This window comes from Corvus brachyrhynchos, unplaced genomic scaffold (assembly GCF_000691975.1).
Source record: "Corvus brachyrhynchos isolate BGI_N302 unplaced genomic scaffold, ASM69197v1 scaffold101, whole genome shotgun sequence".
Taxonomy (NCBI): Eukaryota; Metazoa; Chordata; class Aves; order Passeriformes; family Corvidae; genus Corvus; species Corvus brachyrhynchos.
In genome coordinates this window covers 15,046,386-15,067,698 of record NW_008237239.1, presented here as the reverse complement: position 1 = coordinate 15,067,698, position 21,313 = coordinate 15,046,386, and the positions used below count along the sequence as shown (strand labels likewise).

The 21,313-nt window shown below is 37.5% G+C and overlaps 1 protein-coding gene across 1 annotated transcript in view; it reads left to right on the top strand.

Moving 5' to 3' along the window:
* Window positions 1-21,313, top strand: part of USH2A (usherin) — a 388,071-nt gene that overhangs the window by 224,844 nt on the left and 141,914 nt on the right. Inside the window, exons 39-40 of the mRNA XM_017730037.1 lie at window positions 14,658-14,808; window positions 14,979-15,121. Coding sequence (XP_017585526.1) covers window positions 14,658-14,808; window positions 14,979-15,121 — 294 coding nt within the window. The remainder of the gene's footprint in view (window positions 1-14,657; window positions 14,809-14,978; window positions 15,122-21,313) is intronic.

Here is a 21,313-nt window from a genome sequence, read left to right as displayed (position 1 = left end):
ATATATCAATATCAATTCGGATATTGAACATCATCATAGGACCTCTGATCTAATTATGCAAACAAGTAGGAACCACATCATACAACTTATATTCACATCTGAAAGCATTTGCTCATGCAAGTTGATCACTGAAGCCAGCAGGCCTCCTTAGAAGAATGAATATTCAATGAACAAAGCAAACTGATGCTAAGTCAGAATAATTTAGGAAGAAAGATCAAACTTGAATATGCTAGAATTTTCCCTGTGAGACAGATTTGTTTTCCCATTTTTCCAGTATCACACTGAGTCACACCATAAAATTTGTTTTGAAGGAATGTCCTTTGCTTCAAATTTAAGGTATTTAAGACATCTCTTTTTTCTCTCTCTTTTCCTTCCCCCTCTTCTCCATTTCCTCTCTCTCCCATCTCTCTTTAGAGAAAAATCCAAGAGAAAGAATCCAAGAGGATTCTTTTTTGCTATATCATTTGTGTTAACAGAAAGTTCTTTGTGAAAAATTATGATCATATCCTTTGTAGAGGTAGTTTAAGGCGATACCAGGATAGGGGAGGGAGAGGGGAAGAGCTTTCGTGCATCTCTCATCAATGACCTGGCTAATTACAGTGTCAGTAGCAAGCCGTGTAAATTGTCCGTTCCAGTTCCTTTTGTCCAGAAAGATGATATCATGGGGATATAAGGGTAGGATTGCAAAACTGCTTGTGTGGAAAACTGGGAGTTGTTCTACTGAAAGAGTAATTCTTCTCTAATCTCTGCAGTATTGAACTGATTGTCATTTTCATTAGTGCTATTTTCTTCTTTATTCCCCTCTCCCAGGCTGTTCAGCGCACCTTTCAGTGAGCTCGTACTGTGTCTATTCTTGATTTTGGGTGCGTGTTTTGGAATGGCAAGTGATGAGAGAAGTAAGTCTCATTCCTGAACAGTTGTTGTCTTCAGGCTTTGGCAGTGGGAGGCACAGAGGTGCCCTCTTTGCTGCTCACTTTCCTAAATTGCAGCCAGCTGGGGCTCAGCCTAACTCCACACCTCATAAAGGTGCTTTAAATTGAAGTTTAGTGTAATTCCCCACTCATAAAACTGGGGAGTTTTGCCAGCAGGCAATGACACTCCAGCTATGTCCTTTTCTTCTGATTGCCTCCTTCTCTTTGCCTTTGAGCCCTTCTCTTTTGGGGCTGGGCAGATCTCCCATAATTCTAGCTGTGCTCTTTCCATGGTTCAGAATCAGGGCACCTGCATTTATCAGCTCTTTGGTTGCCTTCTCTCTTCTAGAGCAGCATGAAACAGCTGGGACAAGAGGGTAAAACCAGCAATTTTAGTTGCCTGGAAGAACATGGATGTGTTTGCTTGCTTAGGGAGAGCCAGATGAGACAGGGAAAACTGTGCAACAGCTAGTTGATCATCTATAAGCTGGTAATTAACCTTACTGAAGAGGTCTCACTCAGGTCTTTCCAAAACCTTAGGCCCAGCGTGAGATCCAGACTGTACTTAAGACCTCTTGGAAGAAATGTGTGCTAGAGAAGACGCCATGCTGAAATATTACAGCTTAATTGTACTTCAGAAGTACAGAAGAATATACAAAAAGGGGGGAAATGGGCTGTTGTGAAATTTCGAGGTAGATCATTATTTTAAATTATTACCTGCTATCACATTAACCTATTTCAGACCAATTTCAATTGTACACGAAAAAGGACACAATTTAGATGAAGTGTGGAATTTTTATATAATCTCAAGCTTATTCATGCTTGGGGTTTTTTTACTTTTGATTTTCCTATTCATTCTGAGCAAATCTGAGCTAGAGTTTTCAGTACCATAAGTAAAGTCAGCATTCTTTATGTGATCAGTTAGGTTCTGTTGAAGGAATTCTGCAATAAAATGCTGTTGAAATTCCTGGTGAAAACGTAGAGAAGACTGCGTAGAAAAATCCCACCATGAACTTTGTCTTTAGAACCATTTTCCAGATATATGTAAGTGCTAGGAATCAGATAAATTTTTGTTACTTTGCTACTATGATTTGCACTGCTTTTCTAAAAAGCTCATGTTTTTATACTTTCTTTTTTGACAACTCCTGCCCCTGTAGGTTTCAGAATAAAATTTCATTTTCATTAACTGTGAGAAAAGACAAATATCTGTGAATTGTTTGTTTGTTCATTGGTTTGTTGGGAGTTTTATGTAATGTCATTCTGTATTTTCTGCACTTGAAGCATCTAGATTATGGAAGTTAGCCTGGTGATCATAAAGCATTTCAGTAAAGTGGCAAGGTTTGAAGGTTTGAGCCCCTTTGCAGAGGGGGCCCTTTCAGGAAGTTTTGAAGTTCCTCTGCCTGCAATGAAATCTCTACACCTCCAGCAAAGTGCTATCACCCTGTTGCATATTTGTCACATTTCCACGTTAGGGTAAAAAAAGCTTTATGGGGGGAAAAATTAAGGGTTTTTTTAAGACCTTGCTGAGGTTTAAATGTAGAGGGAGCCAAATCACTGTTCTTTTCTCTCTCTTTAGCTGGGACAAAATCAGAGATGATCTTTCTTAAACATCATGGCCATAAAAGTGCTTTCACTTTTTTTTGCTGGTTCTATTTACAGTTAAAAATTAGTCTTAGTAACTCCATTTTGGGAGTCTTCTCTGTAGTTTGAAAAAAGATCTGAAATTGAATTAAAAAAAATATGAAACTTTATATCTGAATTCTTAAAACACTTTGCAGAAATGAAGTATTTTTCCTTCATATTCTGGTAGTGGTTTGACTTTTCCCTCCTTTTTCTTAGTGTAGCACTCCTCGTTCTGTTCCATCTGTGTTGTTATCTTTAGGTTAGTTGGCTGAGTACCTAAGGAGAAATAAGCTTCTCCATAAAGGCAGAAAGGGAGAGGAAATGGAAGTTGAGTGAGGATCACTCATTAGAGTCACCACTTCTCAGGTGTTCCTTTAACACAGTGTTGGTGTATGCTACCCTCTTTCTTTCAACAAAGGCACCTATAAGAGTCTGTAGCCCTTAATGATTGATTCCTGGCATTTGGAAACTTTTCCCTCATTGTTCTTTTCTTTCTGAATGTTATTTTTGTGTCTGCATGCATGTGCAGGTGCACACACACACAAAAATGAATATGTGATACATCAGTATATGCATGTTCATGTATACATGATTGCTTTCTGTCTTTTTTTATCTTTGGATCTCTATGCAGAGCATGCTTATTCCTCTGACAAAGAAATACTATGCTCTTAGATTAATTTCAGCTGAGTAAAATGAGAAAGGGAATTCATGTATTTCATGTTACAGGGGGATATGTCCAGTATTGAATTATATTAATCCTTACTGTTTGTATGCTGACCTATTCACTTTTATGATTTTTATGAATATATCTGCTAATTCAGATTTCCAGGAGGCTTCTCAGGTGACTGAGGATGCTATTCCCCTTTTACAGATAAAGGGAGGCATGTGTTAGCAACAGAAGGTAAAAGAAAATTTTATATTCTTCCTCATGCTGAAAAGTATAATATACATGTCACAAAGTTTGTCAGCCTTTCTTCTTGTCTCTTAGCTTAGGCTGGGGGATTGCCTCTCTGGGAAAGGTGTCACCATAGTTTATGCAGCATTTTCTCTGTGAACAGAGAAAATGCGTGCATTCAGGATGACCAATTTTAGATTATCTAAACATTTCTAATAATACATATACAAAGAAAAGAAGTTGAATAAGTGAAGAGATGGCATGATATAAAGAAAAAAAATTTCTCTTTTCTCTGTTTTTCTTTACACTGAAGTTGTAAGTACTCTTACATACTAAGTAGCCTGTTTGAGGGGGTTATTCATAAGAAATTGATACTGCTGTCCAAAATACTCAACTGATGGTTGTAATCTGAATTAATTAGCTGTAAATTTTTTGTGTTGAAGATTTAGCCCTATGTTTTAAAAATGCATGAAGGAGAGGAAGTTTGCTCTGGCTCTTCACTTTTGTCAAAAAATTGAAGAAAATCTATTTTAGAGAGTAAGTATTGCCAAGGTGTTTACCTCAACCTGTGATGAATAGTGTGTGTATTTTGGGGTAAATGCTCTGAAATGTCTTGTGGCACAGAAGGCAAAACACATTTAGTCTGGTTTGGGTTTGAATAAAGTGCAATGGTGTTACAAAGACTTTTAATCAATTAGGCCACCTGATTTTGAACAAGACAACAGTAGTCAAGGTCTTTTCAGTAAAAATACTTGTGAAGAGATCATTCATTGTTGTATATAGACACACTACCACCAATTCCAGTGGATTTATGCGTTCTTCACTATTATCTAAGGAAATGAAGCCCAGAAATAATTCATATAAATGGTTTATTTGTTAAAAGTGTCTAGAACAGGGCATTAACTGATGAGTAGCTACTTAATAATGCTGTATGAACATTCCTGTATGGATAGCTGGACTACAAAAGGTTGCAATCCTTTTACCCTAGTCATCAGAGATGTCAACTGTATATTTTGAGCAGATTATTTCTACATGGAAATATTCTTGTCTGAATTGCTTTTTATTCACCCTAAATATTAAATATTTTGCTTTAGTATATAACACCTAGATTGTATTTCTGTCAGTTGACCAATCCATAAAAACAATCAGGGATTTTTGCCACAGTTAGGTGGAATGGAGATGCTACCTTTCATATTCTTTCATATCTTATCTCTGTTAAAACTGGCTGAAAAAAAGAGATCTGTATCATTCATGCTGTCTCCCAGTTGCTGGGCTCTTAAGCAGGGAATGAAGACTACTGCCCATCTGTCCTGTTGAAACTCTGTTATTGGGTGTAGGGGAAAGTCTCATTTACTGGGAAAAAGAGAGCAGGTGCTGTAGTAACCCGGGGCTGACAACACTTTCCAGGCTGGGGTGAGGCAGTGTGCATGGCAGCAGCACAGAGGGCAAGAGGAGAAGGTGCTGAGTTCCGGGCGTTCGTGGCTGTGGATGTATGTTGTTTGTTGTTCATCAGTGCAGATACTCAGCGTGGGCGTCAGAATGTGATCCTGCTGCTATTTTCTAATGCAGCTTCATTTATTGATACTGCAGCTGTTGGACTGGACTGTAACGTGAAGTGACAGCCATAGCATTGCAGTTGGCATTTGGAGGAGTGATAAGAATTCTTGTTTACTTTGTAAATGTGGTAGTTCAGATTTGTCAGCCTTGGCCTCATGTGTTACATGAGAATAATACACAGTGTTTTGTTGTTCTTTTTCCTAATTATATCAGTTTTTTTCCAGAACTAAATTTTTGATTCTTCTCTTTTCCATTGTGCAGATCACACCCCCGAGAGTTTTTCATGTTGATCAATGGCAGGATTCTGTTATATAGGAAAAAACACTCCATACTAGTAATGATGACAGATACAATTAAATTAATTCTTTGCTGTTTCCTTTGATGTACACAGATTTTCTCCATTAATATTAATGGACCTCAGAGTCACGAGCACATGTTGGGGGTAGGGGGAAGAAAGCCCCTGACTGTTGTATTTTGCTCTTTGTGGAGCTGACTACATCACTTTATGCTTAAATGTAAGGAAAGCTGCTGACAGTTTTGATATATTAAATTATAACTGAGAACTAATTCAGGGATCAAAGATGCTCTTTGGGAGACATCACTTTATTGGTAGGAAAAATCATTACCTTTTTTCCCACTCTCATGTATTTGTACTGTATGTCTTGGAAATATCATTCCCTACAGTTTCTGAATCTTGATGTTTAATTTAACGCAAAGGTCTTTGAGCAGCACAGTGGGAAGGGGGGGCTTCTGTTAGTGAAACCTCGTAGAAGGAAATTGAAATCTACATGTTTTTTTCTCATTTATCAAAGAAGAGCAAAAATCTAAACTGACATTTTATATCAAATGAATTATGAACTGTGTACCTCGTACCTAAGGGAACAACAACTAAATTAGACTTTTGTTAAAAAGAGAGACAGAATAAAAATAGGCTTTTAATAAAATATACAGTCATTTTTGGTATTTTGTCTGAATCTGACATGTATTGTACTTTGCAGATGAAAACTTGAGAATATAGGCTACATCAAAGTCTATATGCTTTGAATGCCATAGTGTGAATTGAGAAGCAGGTTAAGTTGACACACAAACCAGAGTTTCTACTTAATAGATATTGTTGCTTTGATATTTTTGTTTTCAGCCATGTCCAACTCAGGTGAACAGGAAAAGATAATATGCTTTTTAATAGCGTGAAGATTGGAGCAAAATAGTTTATGGTTTGTTAGGGGTTTTTTTAGGTTATTTGGGCTTTTTTAAACTTCCATTCGTGAGATTATGGTTGCTGCTGAAACAAGCTTCCAGGGAGAAAAATTTTACAAGACACTTGATGGCACCTTAAGAAGTCAGTTTTCAAAGAATTATGTACTCTGTATTCTACCGGCATGACTTCTACTGTCTGTAGGTGAACAACATTTCTTGCAAGCAAAGATAAGACTCCCAGTCTTTAAAGTTAGAGTTTTTGACTAATTTTGACAATGAGTCAAAGTCTCTTTGTGATTACCATATATATCATAAAGAATTAAGTAGTAGCTGTGAACAAAAGCTAACTCTGTGTTGCCTTGATTACTAGGAGCAGGAACACTAGGGAATCTCTTTTCCTCCTCTTTCTGCAAGAAAGGCAAGTATTTGAGAGGGAGCAATTCTGTTCTGGCTGCAGTTGTTTCGTGGCCAAAAGGTAGTCCAGTGACCTGGATCTCACAGACACCTGTAGGATATTTAAGATGTGATAAGACTGCACCACCCACTGTGCATAGTGGCTCCCTAAAACCAACTAATCTGTCATCTTGTCAGATCCATTTTCTATTTATGGGAACTCTCAAGCTTAGTTTCCATCAGAAATGGTAGTATTTCACACCATCCATTATGTACTGAGGAGAAATTTATGGATTAAAAGTAACTACAGGTAATTTTGTTGTGGAGCTAATTTATTTGCACCCCTGCATTGTTCTCCAGTCTGTACATACAGGGATATATAAACTGAGGCTTCTGTAAAAATGCACATCAGCTGGAGTTTTCTACCAACAGGGTAGCCTGTTCTTTAACAGTCCTCCAACACATCCATACTGCAGGAGTGCAGTATGAAGAGATGTCTTATGTAATGAGACTTCTTATTTAGTGAGAACTTTCACATATTTTCCAGTGTCTCATTTTCTTTAGCATTCAGTGGAGGCTGCTGTGTTTTCTTTGTTTCCTTTGCCACATTGGATGGAGATATAGAATTACAGAATCATTTAGGTTGGAAAAGACCTTTAAGATCACCAAGAACAACCATTAACCTAACAAGACCAGATCCACCACTAATCCGTGTCCCTAAGCACCATATCTGCAAGCCTTTTAAATACCTCCAGGGATGGTCACTCCACCTCTTCCCTGGGCAGTCTGTTCCAATGCTTGACAACCCTGCATAGCTAGTAAGCATTTGCAGAAGCCATGCCCACTTGGTGCTTTCTGGTTTTGAGTATCCTTTGTTATCCTTTTTCCTTCAGTCATAGAATAAATCAATATTAAAAACTATTTTTTAACAGATTATGCTTCAGAATGATGCATATGCTTCTTGTAACATCACCGCTTCTGTGTCTTTTCCTTTTTCTTTTAACTTTCTCTTCTTCTATGATGTTAAAATCTCCTTCAGAGAACTATTAGGCTGAAAAAGATTTAATTGGGAAATCAACTCGTGCCATCTTCTTTCCTCAAAACTGTAAGTTATCTCATTTCCAATAAGCATTTGTTTAGTCTGATGGAGATTTGAAAGCTTTATTGCAGAAGTTTAATCCCACTGCTGTATGTCCTGTTTCCCAGGACACACAGAAATGTGTGTCCTGGGAAACATTCTCTGTCTTTGCAAAACTTCTGCGAAGTTGGAGGTTGCTATGTCTCTCCCTTATTGTTCTTTTAGCTACATAGGTTTAAGCGTTCTTCCCTGGGCTTTTCCCAACCATGGGTGATAATATCTGATTCTTTTTGTTGCTTTTGGGAAGTCTCTGGATTTCCAGAGCTATCTAAGAACTGTTTAGTTTCAAACAGGAAGCAATAAGTTTAAAAGCCATCCTGCAGTTCTCTGAAATTGTGGCAACAATATTAAGACAGAAATTTTAGTTTAGCCAGGAGTTTCCTCCCCAGCAATCTAAAGACTCTCACCAGAGATGTCTCTATCAGTGTAGAAGGTACCATGCTGGCCTCTGGTTATAGTTGTCTGATGCCAGATATTAATTGTAAAGAAAGCTGTAAGATTTTGATGATGTCAGGTTCTTTCACCTTTTTCATTTAAAAAAAAAACCAAAAGAACCCAAACCCTCAGAGAACCAACTACAAAAAAGTCATTTACTACTACTACTGCTGCTACTACTACGACTACTACTACAAAAAACCCCCACAATCCCAAAAAACTTCCTGAATTTAATCTCTAAAGCTGCTTCATGCAGGAAGCTGAAGTTGTTGCATGAAGATAGACAGGATCTTGTTCCCTCTGCTCTTGCCACATCTGTCCCCTTAAGTTAAAACAGACAGATCTGATAGTTTCTTAAAGCTATTTCAGAGAGATATTTCATTTCCCAGTAGCCAGTCACAATTAACTAGCAGGAGCTGTTTGTTTAATTGCAGTTTCTGCCTTATCTTGTAATGCCATTACTTATGGTTTTTCTTCATAGTATTTTAAAAAAAATTAATTTTGTATATGGCAGTTATTGGCTAGCAATCCTTTTAAACAGTCTGATGAATAATTAGTTTTACTGGGCAGTTATAAATTCTAGCCAATGTCCTTACTACAGGTATTAAAATCATTAATCATTCCGCTAATTGCTTATTGGCATTCTTTTGTAGCTTTTAGAGTTTAGTAAAGTTCTTGCTGAGTAAGATGGACAAACCTCCACCTAACATGAGAAAGAAAGGCAGGTTACTTCTTATGGAAAGGTGAGGTGACAAATCTGTAAGACATTTTTATAGTGTTGACCTCAGTAAAATGTAACATTTAGGAAAGGAGCATCTCTTAGACGTATTTCCACTTGAGACCCACACCCAGGTTGCAGGTGTTGAGGTTGCACGTGAAGAAAAGTTCATTAAAAGGAAGGGAAGGTCTGATTGTTTTGGAGTTTGGTTTTTTTGGGTTTTTTTGTTTTTTTTTGTTTTTTTTTTTTTTTTTTTTTTTTTTTTTTTTTTTTTTTTTTTTTTTGTTTGTTTTGTTTTGTTTTTTGCTAGAACAATATTAATGAGGAATAAGTAAACCTTCTTTGGGATTTCAAAAAGAAAATTGTCTTACACGTTGGGTCTGCAGGTCATGGAGTAAAGCCCAAGTTGATTTTTAGGGCCCTACTAAAATTATGCTCTGCAGCTTAGAATAGCAAATAGTGAAAGTACAGAAAAATCCACAGTTAGAGTTTACACACTCAATCCAGATAAAGATAAATTTTAGATTTTTTTTCAAACATCTTATTTTTATTTTTCTGAATTATATTGTGCCACGCAAGTACAAGTAACCTTAAAGTTTAATGCTAAAAGTGAATCGATTTACAAGCTTCTTTTCAAATGAAATTACTATTACAGCAGAGAGCAGAGGTATAAAACAGGATAGATCATGAAGAGAACAAGATATTTCTGTACGCTGTTTATGTTGTACTTCTGAAAAGAAAATTTCAATGTGAGGTATGAACAAGTTTGGACTTACTCTAAGTTTACGAAGGCTTTAAGCTACTCCTTTATATCTCTCTATTTGCTTTTTTGCCAAAACACAGCTTTCTTTCTTGCCAAGATAAATGTGCCAGAGAGGGGAAAGCAAGAGGGCCACCATGAACCTTTCACATTGTATGTTCCAAAGCACGAGGATGTGTGTTGAATAAGGGTGTGTCATTCTTGGTATATGTATTGTTAGATGGAGCTGTATCTGTAACTGAAAACCTCTGGCAGTGAAATTATAAAATCAGAAAGAAAATACAAGAATATTCTGTGCATTCTCTAGTCATTGAGAGTGTGAAAAACAATATGGTTGCACATATATATTAAATGAAATAAAAGAGTTAAAAACCAAACCAGAGTAAACTTCTATGAACCCATGAAGATAAGAAACAAAAAAGGCAATCTTCTGCTTTGCCAAGAGATTAAGGTTTGTAACTAGCATGCTGTTCCAGTGATGACATATGGCCCACCATCATGGCCTCTCTTTCTCTGAAATGAAACTAAAGCACACGCCCAAGTGGAGAATTATGGGGAGTGCAATGACTGGAATTATTTGGGCTGAGCAAACCACTAGATAACAGGCATACCTGAGAAATCAGGAGAAACAAACGTCAATGTGCAGAACATATTGCCATAAAATGTGCTATGATGAGATGATCTCAGTATGGGCACCTAAAATAGAAAATGAATCAGGAGTAGCTAAAGAAGCACTACGATGAGATAAAGAAATGGGGTCTGTGAATTGAACCTGGAAAAGAGGAAGAGTAGTCATGACAAGAGCAAGACACTCATCTAAAGGCAGTCGGACTGGAATTTTTCCTTGCTGTTTTGGTACAAATGGTGGAAAGCCTGTTTTTCTCCTTCCCTGTAGTTAAATACCTGCAGTTATCATTTGCATCCATGTGTATGAAGTAGATTTTGATAAGAAAAAAATGCTAAACGTTTTTTATGTGCAGATGTGGCAAATTGTAGAGTTAGGTATTCATAGCTCCAAACTCTTGCAGCTGCCTATCTGGAGATATTATGGATACATTGGGGTCAGTATATCTGATCTCTGTTGAAAGAGGTGACACTTCACTTCAAAGTTGGTGTGAGTTTGCACCAATTTTATGGATCTGTAATCAAGGTCTGCTGGTTTTTCTTCTTCTTATGAAAGATTAATAGTGCAGACATTTTTATAACTAAATAATCATTTATTGTCCTAATAGTAGTTCACCTTTTTATAGTAGTATTCAAAGTCATCTACTTTCAGAAAATTTACATTTCAGATAAATCCTTATGATAAATATAATGAATACCTCTCAGAAAAAACTAAGCTTTCAACATGGAATAAGCATTTAAGCACAATCATTTCACACAATGCTTGCTCCTAAAAGAAACAAATACTTATAAAGCTGACTATTTTTGCATATGTTGTTCGAGGTGAAGAAATTGAGGCAAAAAGTTGAAACACTTTTCAAGGGCTGCTTAGCAGATTACTGGCTGAAGTGGGATCAGATCTTTCTCGATCCATTGGCATGTACCTGAGTATCTGGAATACAACATATCATTGTCATCTTGAAGCAGTCTTCAGTTTTTATTGTTTTGTGGAACTGTTTATTAATTATTTGATTAGAATTGACATCTGATTAAATATTTTATTCTGCCTTTGTAGTCTCTTGATATACAAAGCATGACTTTCTGCCCTGCTAAGTGAGGATTTACAGGGCTAGATGTTGATTCAGTAGGTTGCAAGTGGAGTGCTTGCCCCCTGAGGGTCATATTAAAGCTCGAGGGGAGATTTTTGAGCAACACTGCATCTTAAAGACGATATATCAAGCTGATAGATACATGGCTCTTCTGTTGAGAAATTCACAGTAGAATTATTGCTTGTTGCCAGTTATAACTTGGGTAGTAAGGAGTCTCTCGGGAATATGGACTGGATAAAAAGGGTTAAGCTGGGGAAAATGTTACACTGAAGACCTTGGTGATGAGGAATGCTTGAAATAGTCAGAGGATGTTTTGTGTGCAAATTAGAATTACCATTTTGGGGGGTAAGTGCTCTGCGGTTTTAATGAGCAAATCGTGATTAGTTTAATAGAGCACCTTTCTCATTATGACTCAGCAGAGACTTGACAATTTATTTGCTGTACCCTCCTGCCCCCCTGCCCCATTTCTTTGGAGAACACTCACTCGTACATCACTGATGAAATTCTCTGTGGGCTATAGGAAGCCTTTCAGATAAATACAATTGCTGTATATTGTAACGTTGGTTTGAAAGTAGTGGGCTTGGCTTGTTCTACAGGTCACTCGACTTTCACAGTAGAGATTTGTCCAAATTTTCTACTCTTCTCTATGCTGTGCTTTTGTTGGTAGAAGAGATTTGAACATTTAGCTGAGATTACCTGCACCATTAAAATAACATCCACACTGTGGAATTGTTATTGACATTTAGACAGCTACATCTTTGTTTTTTGATGAACATTCCTGTATCACTATAATAACCACCTCTATACATACATACAGCTTAATCAGAGCTTTTACTTTGTAGATCTCAGAGAGCTTTACAAAGGAGGATAAGTATTATTATCTCCATTTAACAGATTGGGAAATGAAAGACAAAGGTGAAGTGATGTGTCCTGACAGAACTGCAAATAAATTTAACGCTTTTGCCTCCTCAGTGAGTTGCCTCATACTGTCTCCTCAATAACATGAACTTTGACTTCCTGGCTTAATTACTAGGTCGGCTAATTAGATCCATTTTTAGATGTAGCATTTTTTGCTGTGTAGAATTTCTGTGTGAACATAAAAAACTGGTGCATTTTAAGCTGCAGACATTTTAGTTTAAAATGTCTAGGTTTGAGGGGATATTGACTCTTCCTGTTGGTGTCAGCTTAGAAAACCTCTTAAAAACCCTCAACTAAAGGTTTTTATGTTAATTGCGTCATCTTTCTTGTGCTGTCTCTGTCTGTAAACAACTTCAGGAACCACCTTATAAAGGATGCCAAAATAATGCGTGATTATCTGTGCGTACTGTACTTTACATCTGTAAGTTTTCAAATCTCTTCTAGCACAAATCCAACAGTGCTTATGTTGCTGCTAAACAGAACAATGTTATGTAAGGTAAATAAATATATTCTCCATTTTACTGTGAGAGAGAACTTCATGTGCAGAGACATTTGGTGTACAAATGTTTGTTTTTCATGGCTCAGCTGGAGGGATACTGGGCTGTTTAAGTCAAACCAGCCGCCTTCTTCCTTCTGAATTGAGGTGCTCACAGGCTCTTGATTGGCCTTGAAGGTGTTGGCACAGGATTTGCAGACCATGAACTTTGGTAGTCTCAGAGATTTTCCGGATTTGAAAACAGGGCGATTTTCAGGTTTAGCTGGGATTTACTGGAGCCTTATTGCTTAGATGTAGGTAGCAGCAGGAAGGAACATCCAAACGCAGTCAGGCTGGCTCAAGCCCCCATATTATATGTTTTCTTTTTTGCAGTGACAGAGAGAAGCAGAAGGGAATGAGAGAAGCTGGACATTCTGTTCTATTTCATCTTGTCCTGAAAAAAACCAGGAGGGCTGTAGGGCTTGGGGGCAACTGCCAAAAGTACCTGATAATAACTCCAGTACTCCAGAAGCCAGCTTTTAGTAAAAATTTTGGATGAGAACTGGCAGACCTTGAAATTAATGTAAAGGGAGCAAGTCTCTTAGGTTGGAGCATGACATGTCTTGTGCCTTTTCCTGTAATACAGTTTGGATCTGGAGATGAAAAATGTTGAAGTTCGCCAGATGTATAATCAGCATAAAAATATCAGATGCTAGTTCACGTATCTGTTAATGTATATATCAGTATAAATAAAAACTATTACATGTGACTGATGTCTTTCTTTTCGGAGTCGATGCCTCCTTTCACCTGTCTCAGGGAGAGAATGACTCAGAGAGTATATCACAAATTCTGTTTCTTCCCTTAGTAACCACCTCATATACAGGTGGTAAATGAAAATCATAAAGCTTACTGTAAATTACTGTTTGCTCATCTTAAAACTTACAGCTTAGGCCCTGAGGCTTACAACTACACTTTAAGTTAGAGATCTGTGAGGCTGGTTTTTCTCCAATAGAGACAAGAAGAAAATAACAGCAATGAAGAAAAATTTCCATTGTAAAGACCAAAGGATAAAAGCAAATGGTAACTACGGGACCATGAAAAGCAAAACTATTATACAAGAGTTTAAATGACAAAGGGAGTAACTTTTCAGCGTTTTAACTCTAGAAAAAGAGCTACAGAGCAATGGCTACAGATGTGTTATATATAAAAGTTACAGATGTGTTTAAATACAGAAAGTTTTTTCAACAGATTGATTTCTTGATAAAGAAAAAACAAAGCCATAAACTCATAGGTGTAAATTGGCATAGTCCTTTTTACTGCATGCAGTGAAATTTGCAGCAGTTAAAGGTCATTGGTGGTATCATTACTGACACATTTTGATCTGCACTTCCTTGGACTTCATAAAAATTAATTTCCTTAACAAAACAGTGGGCTAGAGACTGAGACTTTAGAGAATCTATTTTGATTTCTACTTAAAGATGTTCTTAACTTAATATTTCTTCTGTTTTCTTTTTAAATTATTATTCATTTATAAGGGTGAGAAGGTATTTGAATGATAAAAAGTCTGATCAGTTTTACTCATGCTGGGTAACATTTCTGTGAGCATGTCCTTACCTTCTCAGGGTGGCAGAGCTGGGCACAGGGAGAAGTAGATAATATTTGAACAGGTGGTAGAAAATATGTTGCTTCTGAATTACTTTTGGTGTTTGGAGGTTTGCTTTTAGCAAGATGATATTCACGTATTGGAAAGAAGAAAATTAAGAATCAGCATTGTTCAGTAGTGAAAATGTTAAACTAAATGGACCATGTTAACATTACTGTTGATCCTGAGGAGCAGTTTTTCCAGTATATGGAGCATTTTGTTTCCACACGGCATATGTTCTCCATGGTTTTCTCTGCTCTAATTCATCCATGTTTTTCAACAGCTCCAGATGGCATGATGCCTCCAAGGCTTTCATCTGCCACTCCAACCAGTCTTCAGGTTGTCTGGTCTACACCAGTTCGCAACAACGCCCCAGGCACGCCCAGCTACCGACTCCAGATGCGGCGGAGGCGTTCTGCTGGTGACATTTTAGAGTACGCAGAGCGTAGCAAGACCACCATCCACTGCTGAGCAGGAAAAGTCCCCTTACCTTGAATACAGCTCACCTTTAGGGCAGCTGGTCTTGTTACAAGATGTAATGTTTTAGTCTTTCTTGACGTGCTGGGTTGTGTTCTGAAGTAACGTGTGCTGTTTTTCTTTGCAGTTTGCTTCCCAGCCCTACTGCTTCCTTACAACACAGAGTCAGAGGCCTGCAGCCCTACACTGAGTATGAGATGAGAGTGGTTGCTTCCAATGGTTATGGCAATGCTTATAGCAACTGGACTTCAATGACTACAGCAGAGGACAGTAAGCAGTCAGATCTTACTTAACTGCCTTTAGCAGAAAATATAAATAACAGTCCAGCTGCCATTGTACATAATTTCTTTAAGTTATCTAGCTTTCTCTGTTATAGAGCAGTAATGCATTTCCTTCCCTAGTATTAATTTGAAGTAAAAACTCCTGAAGGATCAAGTATCTGTTGTCTTACATATTGATTAAAAAATATGGATGTTTACATATATATTTTGTGAAGCAGTATCTTATTTCTGTATATAATATCCCTCCAGAAATATATGGTTTGTTTAAGATACACTGGTAAGTACAGCTTTATAAGTAGTGTTCCTTTATATTCAGGGACTTGATTCTGATTTCAGTCATATCAGAGAAAATAAGTTGAAGTTAATAGTACATGACAGTTATCTTATCTCTGTGTTGAGAATACTCAAGCTACCACAGAACTTTTCATTCCCAGTGATCTTTGTTTAATTCAAAGTGGTGACCTACTGGTATGAAATTGGGTTTGTCACTGTCAATCCCATCACTTTTGTTGTTAATAGTTCTACGTTCTGCAGTCTCACTCCCCACAATTTGTTCAACAGTCCCTTGATTTAGCAAACAGCTGTCAGTGTACAGGTACAACCAGTTAGCTGACAAGACAGAAGTTTGCACCTGATTCAATATGTAAGCAGAAACATATGACAAAATTTGAGCTTGTTGTTCATAATACAAATAGAAAACACACAATTTCCAGGGTTTTTTTAAGAAACTGAGCTGTTAGCTTTCTTGTGCAAGGTAGCAGGATATTTAATATTGGTTTAGCAAATATTCAGTGCTGGTGATGCAACTTCATTTTAGTCCCTTCTCTAAATGGACGGCTGTCTATGTTGAGAAAACATTGAGCTGAAAATGTGTTTTCCCACGATTATAAAACATTTTTTCTTTGAAGCTGAGCAAATGATTCAGAACAGAAATTTATCTGATAAATTCATTTAAGCTCCAAAGGTATTAATGCTTCTATGAACACACTACCTTTAAGTAACCATAAGTTCTGAACTTCATCTTGAGACACCAGAGCTGTTATCTACCTGTAGAAATCCTTGTTGAGACTCACTTTTTTCATTATATTGTTTGCTAACAAAAGTGGGTACAATATTATTGAACTTGTCTGCATTCATAGTCAAAATGCAACCAGTCTCCTATGACTATTTTGTTCAAATTGCAGTAATTATTTAGGCCTGGTCTGATAGTTCACACAGTGTTTGTTTTCACATAGAAGGAGGACAGAAGTACCTTTCAAAGGCACCACTTGTTACTAATATAAAAATTATTTTTGTGCAAAGTAGTAGGTGTACAATTTTAAAATTCTCTTTTGAGGAGTTAGGGGTAGGGTGGAAAACCTACACAGGTGATGCATTCCTGTACAGTCTTCTTGAACACAGATGTAGGCCACCTGCTGCATAGAACTTGGATGGTCTGTGTGCATTAGCATGAACTGCTACCCTTTGCAAAACCTTATTGCAGGTATGCCCTAAGTTAGTGCGGAAGGTAGATGTTGCCAAAGGAAACTTAAGAACAAGAAAGTTAAAGTATAATGCTTCTGCCAGTGTTTATGCAATTAAAATGCTTGAGATTGAGAAACAACTCACCTCTTCAGCTGTGATACAGCATCTTGTTCCTTAGCTTGAAACAAACTTCCATAGTTCACTTAGGAACTCCATGTCTCCAAGGGCAAAATTATTTTCCTTTAAATGTCCTCCTCCATTTGTATCAATACTGCTGAAGAATACGTGCTGATGTATCCCCAGTATCCAACAACCCTTGTCATTTAAAAAAAACCCACCCAACTTTCAGTGGTGACAGAGGACTCAGTGGTGTCATTGTGGAGAGCTGCCATCTGTGAAAGGATATTCAGCTCAATTGCTTAAGACTGAATGATTGTCATTGGGTCTAAGCAGTATTTTTGTCAAGGTCTCAACATGTTTCTTGTGAAACTGCCTATTCTGACAGTTTATTGCAGAAGTACACTTAATTCCTGGCCCTGCTAACCAACAGACTTTGACTTTTTAAAGTACAATTTAACAGTGGAAATTTCCCGTATCTCTTACTCTGTTGAAATAGATGTGTGTGTACATGTTCTTAATGAATTTTATTCAGTGAATATATGTCTTTTTTGTTTCACCAAAGCATAAAGTGTCCATAGGCAAAAAATACAGGTGTGTGTGTGTGTGTGTGTGTGTGTGTGTGTGTGTGTGTGTGTGTGTGTCTGTGTGCACACATACTTGACAGCAATGCCTGTAAATCAACATATCCACTTTTAAAGTCAGTAGAGTTCCAGTAACACAAGCTGATGATTTTAAAGTATATCTGCATATTATATTTTATTTATCATAAATACCTAGTTAAACAGGAGGATATTGGAAATTATTAAGGAAAAATCAGCAAATGCTGCCATAAAAATCTGTTGTATCTGACAATGAATTGTCTTAATATACAGATTAGTAGGTTTGGGGTATTTTTTAATGCAAGGAAAAAAATGCAGTAAAGAATTTTTAAGTACTTTCATTTACATGATTGTGGCACTAGTAACTGATTCTATGCATTTTTTAAAGTCTAACCTGCCCATGCCAGATAACAATAATATACATAACTATGAATACTTTTAAACCTGCTAAACATACATTAATAAAAGATATTTGTTCCAGTCATCTTGGTAAGTATAGCATCAGACTATTTACTGCCAGAATATCTACTGATAGAAACAATTGCTGAAGTTTCTGGATTAGAGCTTGCTTTCAGTAACTTGAATGTAAATTTAAGATAGCTCTCTTGAAATCAGTGTAATGACCACTGAACTGAGAGGTCAGTATGTACCATTGAACTGAGAGCAGAATTTAATTCAGAAATAAAATGAAATCCTCCAGGTATAGTAAAGGAGATACAGGTTAGGTTTTCCCTTTAGATATGGCAAGCCTTTGAGCTCTCTGGGAGTTGCAAAGACATTGGTTACAGTTACCTGAAGCTGCCCCAGTGACAGCTGCTGGGTTCTAAGGGTGTAGATTTAGGACTTACAAAGTTATACTGGCTGATAGCAATCCACACGGTGTAATTTTTGATCAGAGGGATATCTCCCAAATGACCAAATGAGAAAGGTGCTTTTTCTAGTGCTTGAGAAAATCCACCATGACTTGGACAAATTTTAAGATAGCAAAATTTCTACTTTAGCTTTTGAACACCCCAGAACCTGTCTGCAGCCCAGTGAGTTGCATACAGCAGGACATCTCAGTCACCAGCATGTTCTCTGCAGTGGCTACATTTCAGTTCTGTGGGCCAGTGTACAACTCCAGTATGGAGTGCTCTTACTAAAGGCCTTTTAAAAGTGTTTGGCTTGCACTAGGAGGAAGAGAAGATTTTGAGAGTTGCCTAGGAGGCAGTCCAATTTTTTATTTTTTATTTCTTGCGTAAGTGACTGCAAAGTCCATCTCTGTTATACATAATGAAGATTTAGGCCAGCCAGTGTTTCTTCACAATAAGTAAGGTGAAAAGCACACAGTAGTCACTGGAGATCATTATGTATTGAAGTTGCTGGAGATAAAAAAACCATTAAAAAAAAACCAAAAAGAGATCTCCTGCAATGTATCATCTGAGTTATGCCCCTCTGGACTGCTTTGGTTCCAGGATGAAAAGCCCTAAGCAGAGGAGGGAGATCTCATCACAGTCTAAACTTCCTCATAAAGGGAAGAAGAGGGGTAGACACTGATCTCTTTGGCGACCAGTGACAGGACACAAGGGAATGGCCGGAACCTGTGTCAGGGGAGGTTTAGGTTGGGTATTAGAAAAAAGTTCTTCACTTAAAGGATGTTTAGGCACTGGAACACGCTCCCCGGGGAAGTGGTCAGAGCACCAAGCCTGACAGAGCTCAGGAAGTGTTTGGACACCACTTTGAGGTACATGGTGTGACTCTTGGTGATGGTCCTGTGCAGAGCCAGGAGTTGTGCTTTGATGATCCTGATGGGTTGCTTCCAACTCAAGATATTCTGTGATTCTGCAGTTCTCTTAAATCTTCCTGCTGTAGACAATAAGGAGAGGCAATGCAGAGCAAGAGGGTAAATAATGCAGTTTGCCACCTTTGGAAGCCCTTGCTTTCTATGCTGATGATATTTGTTATCTGAGAAGACAGGTCTCCTACTTCAGCTATATAAGTTAGGTCCATGTAATTGAGGTATATAAGCTAATCCATAAATAATTGATGTGAATGTGTTCACATGTGCTCAGGAAAGAAAAATGGAAACTGAAGCAAGAGAAGACAAAACCTGGTGAGGTGATAAAGAGAAATCATGAAATACCTGACAGAGTGAATAGCAAAAGGACAGAACAAATTAAGCTGATGTAGTAGAGTCACACATGATAAGATGATCATATGATATATAGTGTACACTACCCATGCATGCCCACAGATTAGGAATGAGAACTTGATTGACTGGTAGAACTGAAGTTCTGCAACCAATGCGCATTTAGAGCAGTAGAGGACAACAAGTCTGAATACTCTGAGGACAGCTCTTAATACATATTTGAGGGGGTTCATATGGATTGCATGTCATTGCATGAGCAGCTTAACGACTTTTGAGTTCTGTGATCTCATGTGATAAAAGATTCCTGGGGTCCCTTGTGCCCAGAGCTACACAATTTGGATTTGCTGCTAGCTACAGTCAGTAGTATATGAAGACACCACATTTTGTTAATATGTATAATTTCATTGTCTGTGTTCCTGAAAAGAGTAAATGATTCAAGAGTAAAAGGCACAGAATTTTTATTATGCTTAGTGAGAGAGTTTGCCAGCAAATCAGGTATTTCTCATTAGCTTTAAAGGGCAGTAGTGCAGGTACTTGTCTTAGTATATTAAATGTAAATGTAGATTCCTCTGAAATACATCCATGAGAGTATAACTCCTTGCTTTCCAAGTCTCAAAGGAAGTAAACAAATGTGTGGTTCTACTCAGGGGATTAAAAAAGATTAATGACAGTTTTGTCCCTTTATTTGAAGTCAAGTCTGAACTTTTGAAGCAGATGAGCAAAATAGCCTACCATAAAAGATAATTTCATTTGCCAAAATGAAACTACCTTCTAGTATTAATACTGTAATGAAATGGTTTGAAATATGAACTAAGAATCTTAAGGAGAAAGATGTCCACTTCTCCCATCTTTAGTAGTTATTTCTATAAACAATTACATCCATGTGAAAAGCTTTATGATTTTATTTTCGTCATTGACAGGCTGAGCTGTGTAGCTGTCATACTTTGCAGTCTTCCCTCCAGTGACAACCACATTGACAACATGTTATACTCCACATTGATTTTACAGTTAAGGAGCTGATTGTGATATATAGGGATTTTAAGAATTCAGCTGAGAGGATGACTTTTGCCTTTTATCATTCCATTAAAATTTTATAACCATCTTTTTCATGTCATTTCATCCATGAATTCTTACTTTAGAAAGTGATAGCTACTGCTGTGAGCATAACTTTTTTCATGTTCAGAGCTTTTTATTGTATTAGCAAACTATCCCAATTATAGTTAATACTCATGTTTTACATAATTGTGGTGACCCTTTCAACCAAGCAATATCGTGCTAGTTGATTTGTACATAGAATTAGATGATTCGGCTTGCCATTTAAAAAGAAGCTGCACGGAATGAGTGTTGGGGACCAGGATTTAATGCTTTCCCATCCAGTGGGGCCAATTAAGCATCTCTCAAACGTCTTGTTTGAACTCAGAAAGTCTTAAAAGTCTCTCTTTTAAAAGGGCAGTAGGGAATGTGTGGGTAGGTATGCTAGCTACCAAAATACGCTTTTTTGAGGGGAAGGGGAGGGACTAGGGGGACCCAAAGCTGAAGTTTGACAGCTCCTCCCATACATTACAGATTGTCCTTAAGGAGTAAGTCTGAACTCGGGGGCGTAGAAGCTCAGGTTCAACTAATTACCATGAATGTTTCACCTGTAATGCCTGCAACTTATTCAGTAGGAGTAAAAAGGCTTAACTGTTCCCTTACAGCAAACTTCTTGAATACTGGGGGGGCTTTTCTGTTGAGTTTCCTGCCCCCCCTTCCTGCAGATGCTCACAGTGCAATAGCTTATTTATGAGGTATAATTAGATAAAATGCAAGTTTGTAGTTCAGCGGTAAATATGATATTTCAGCTCCTCTCCCCCACTAAAGCAGAATTTGC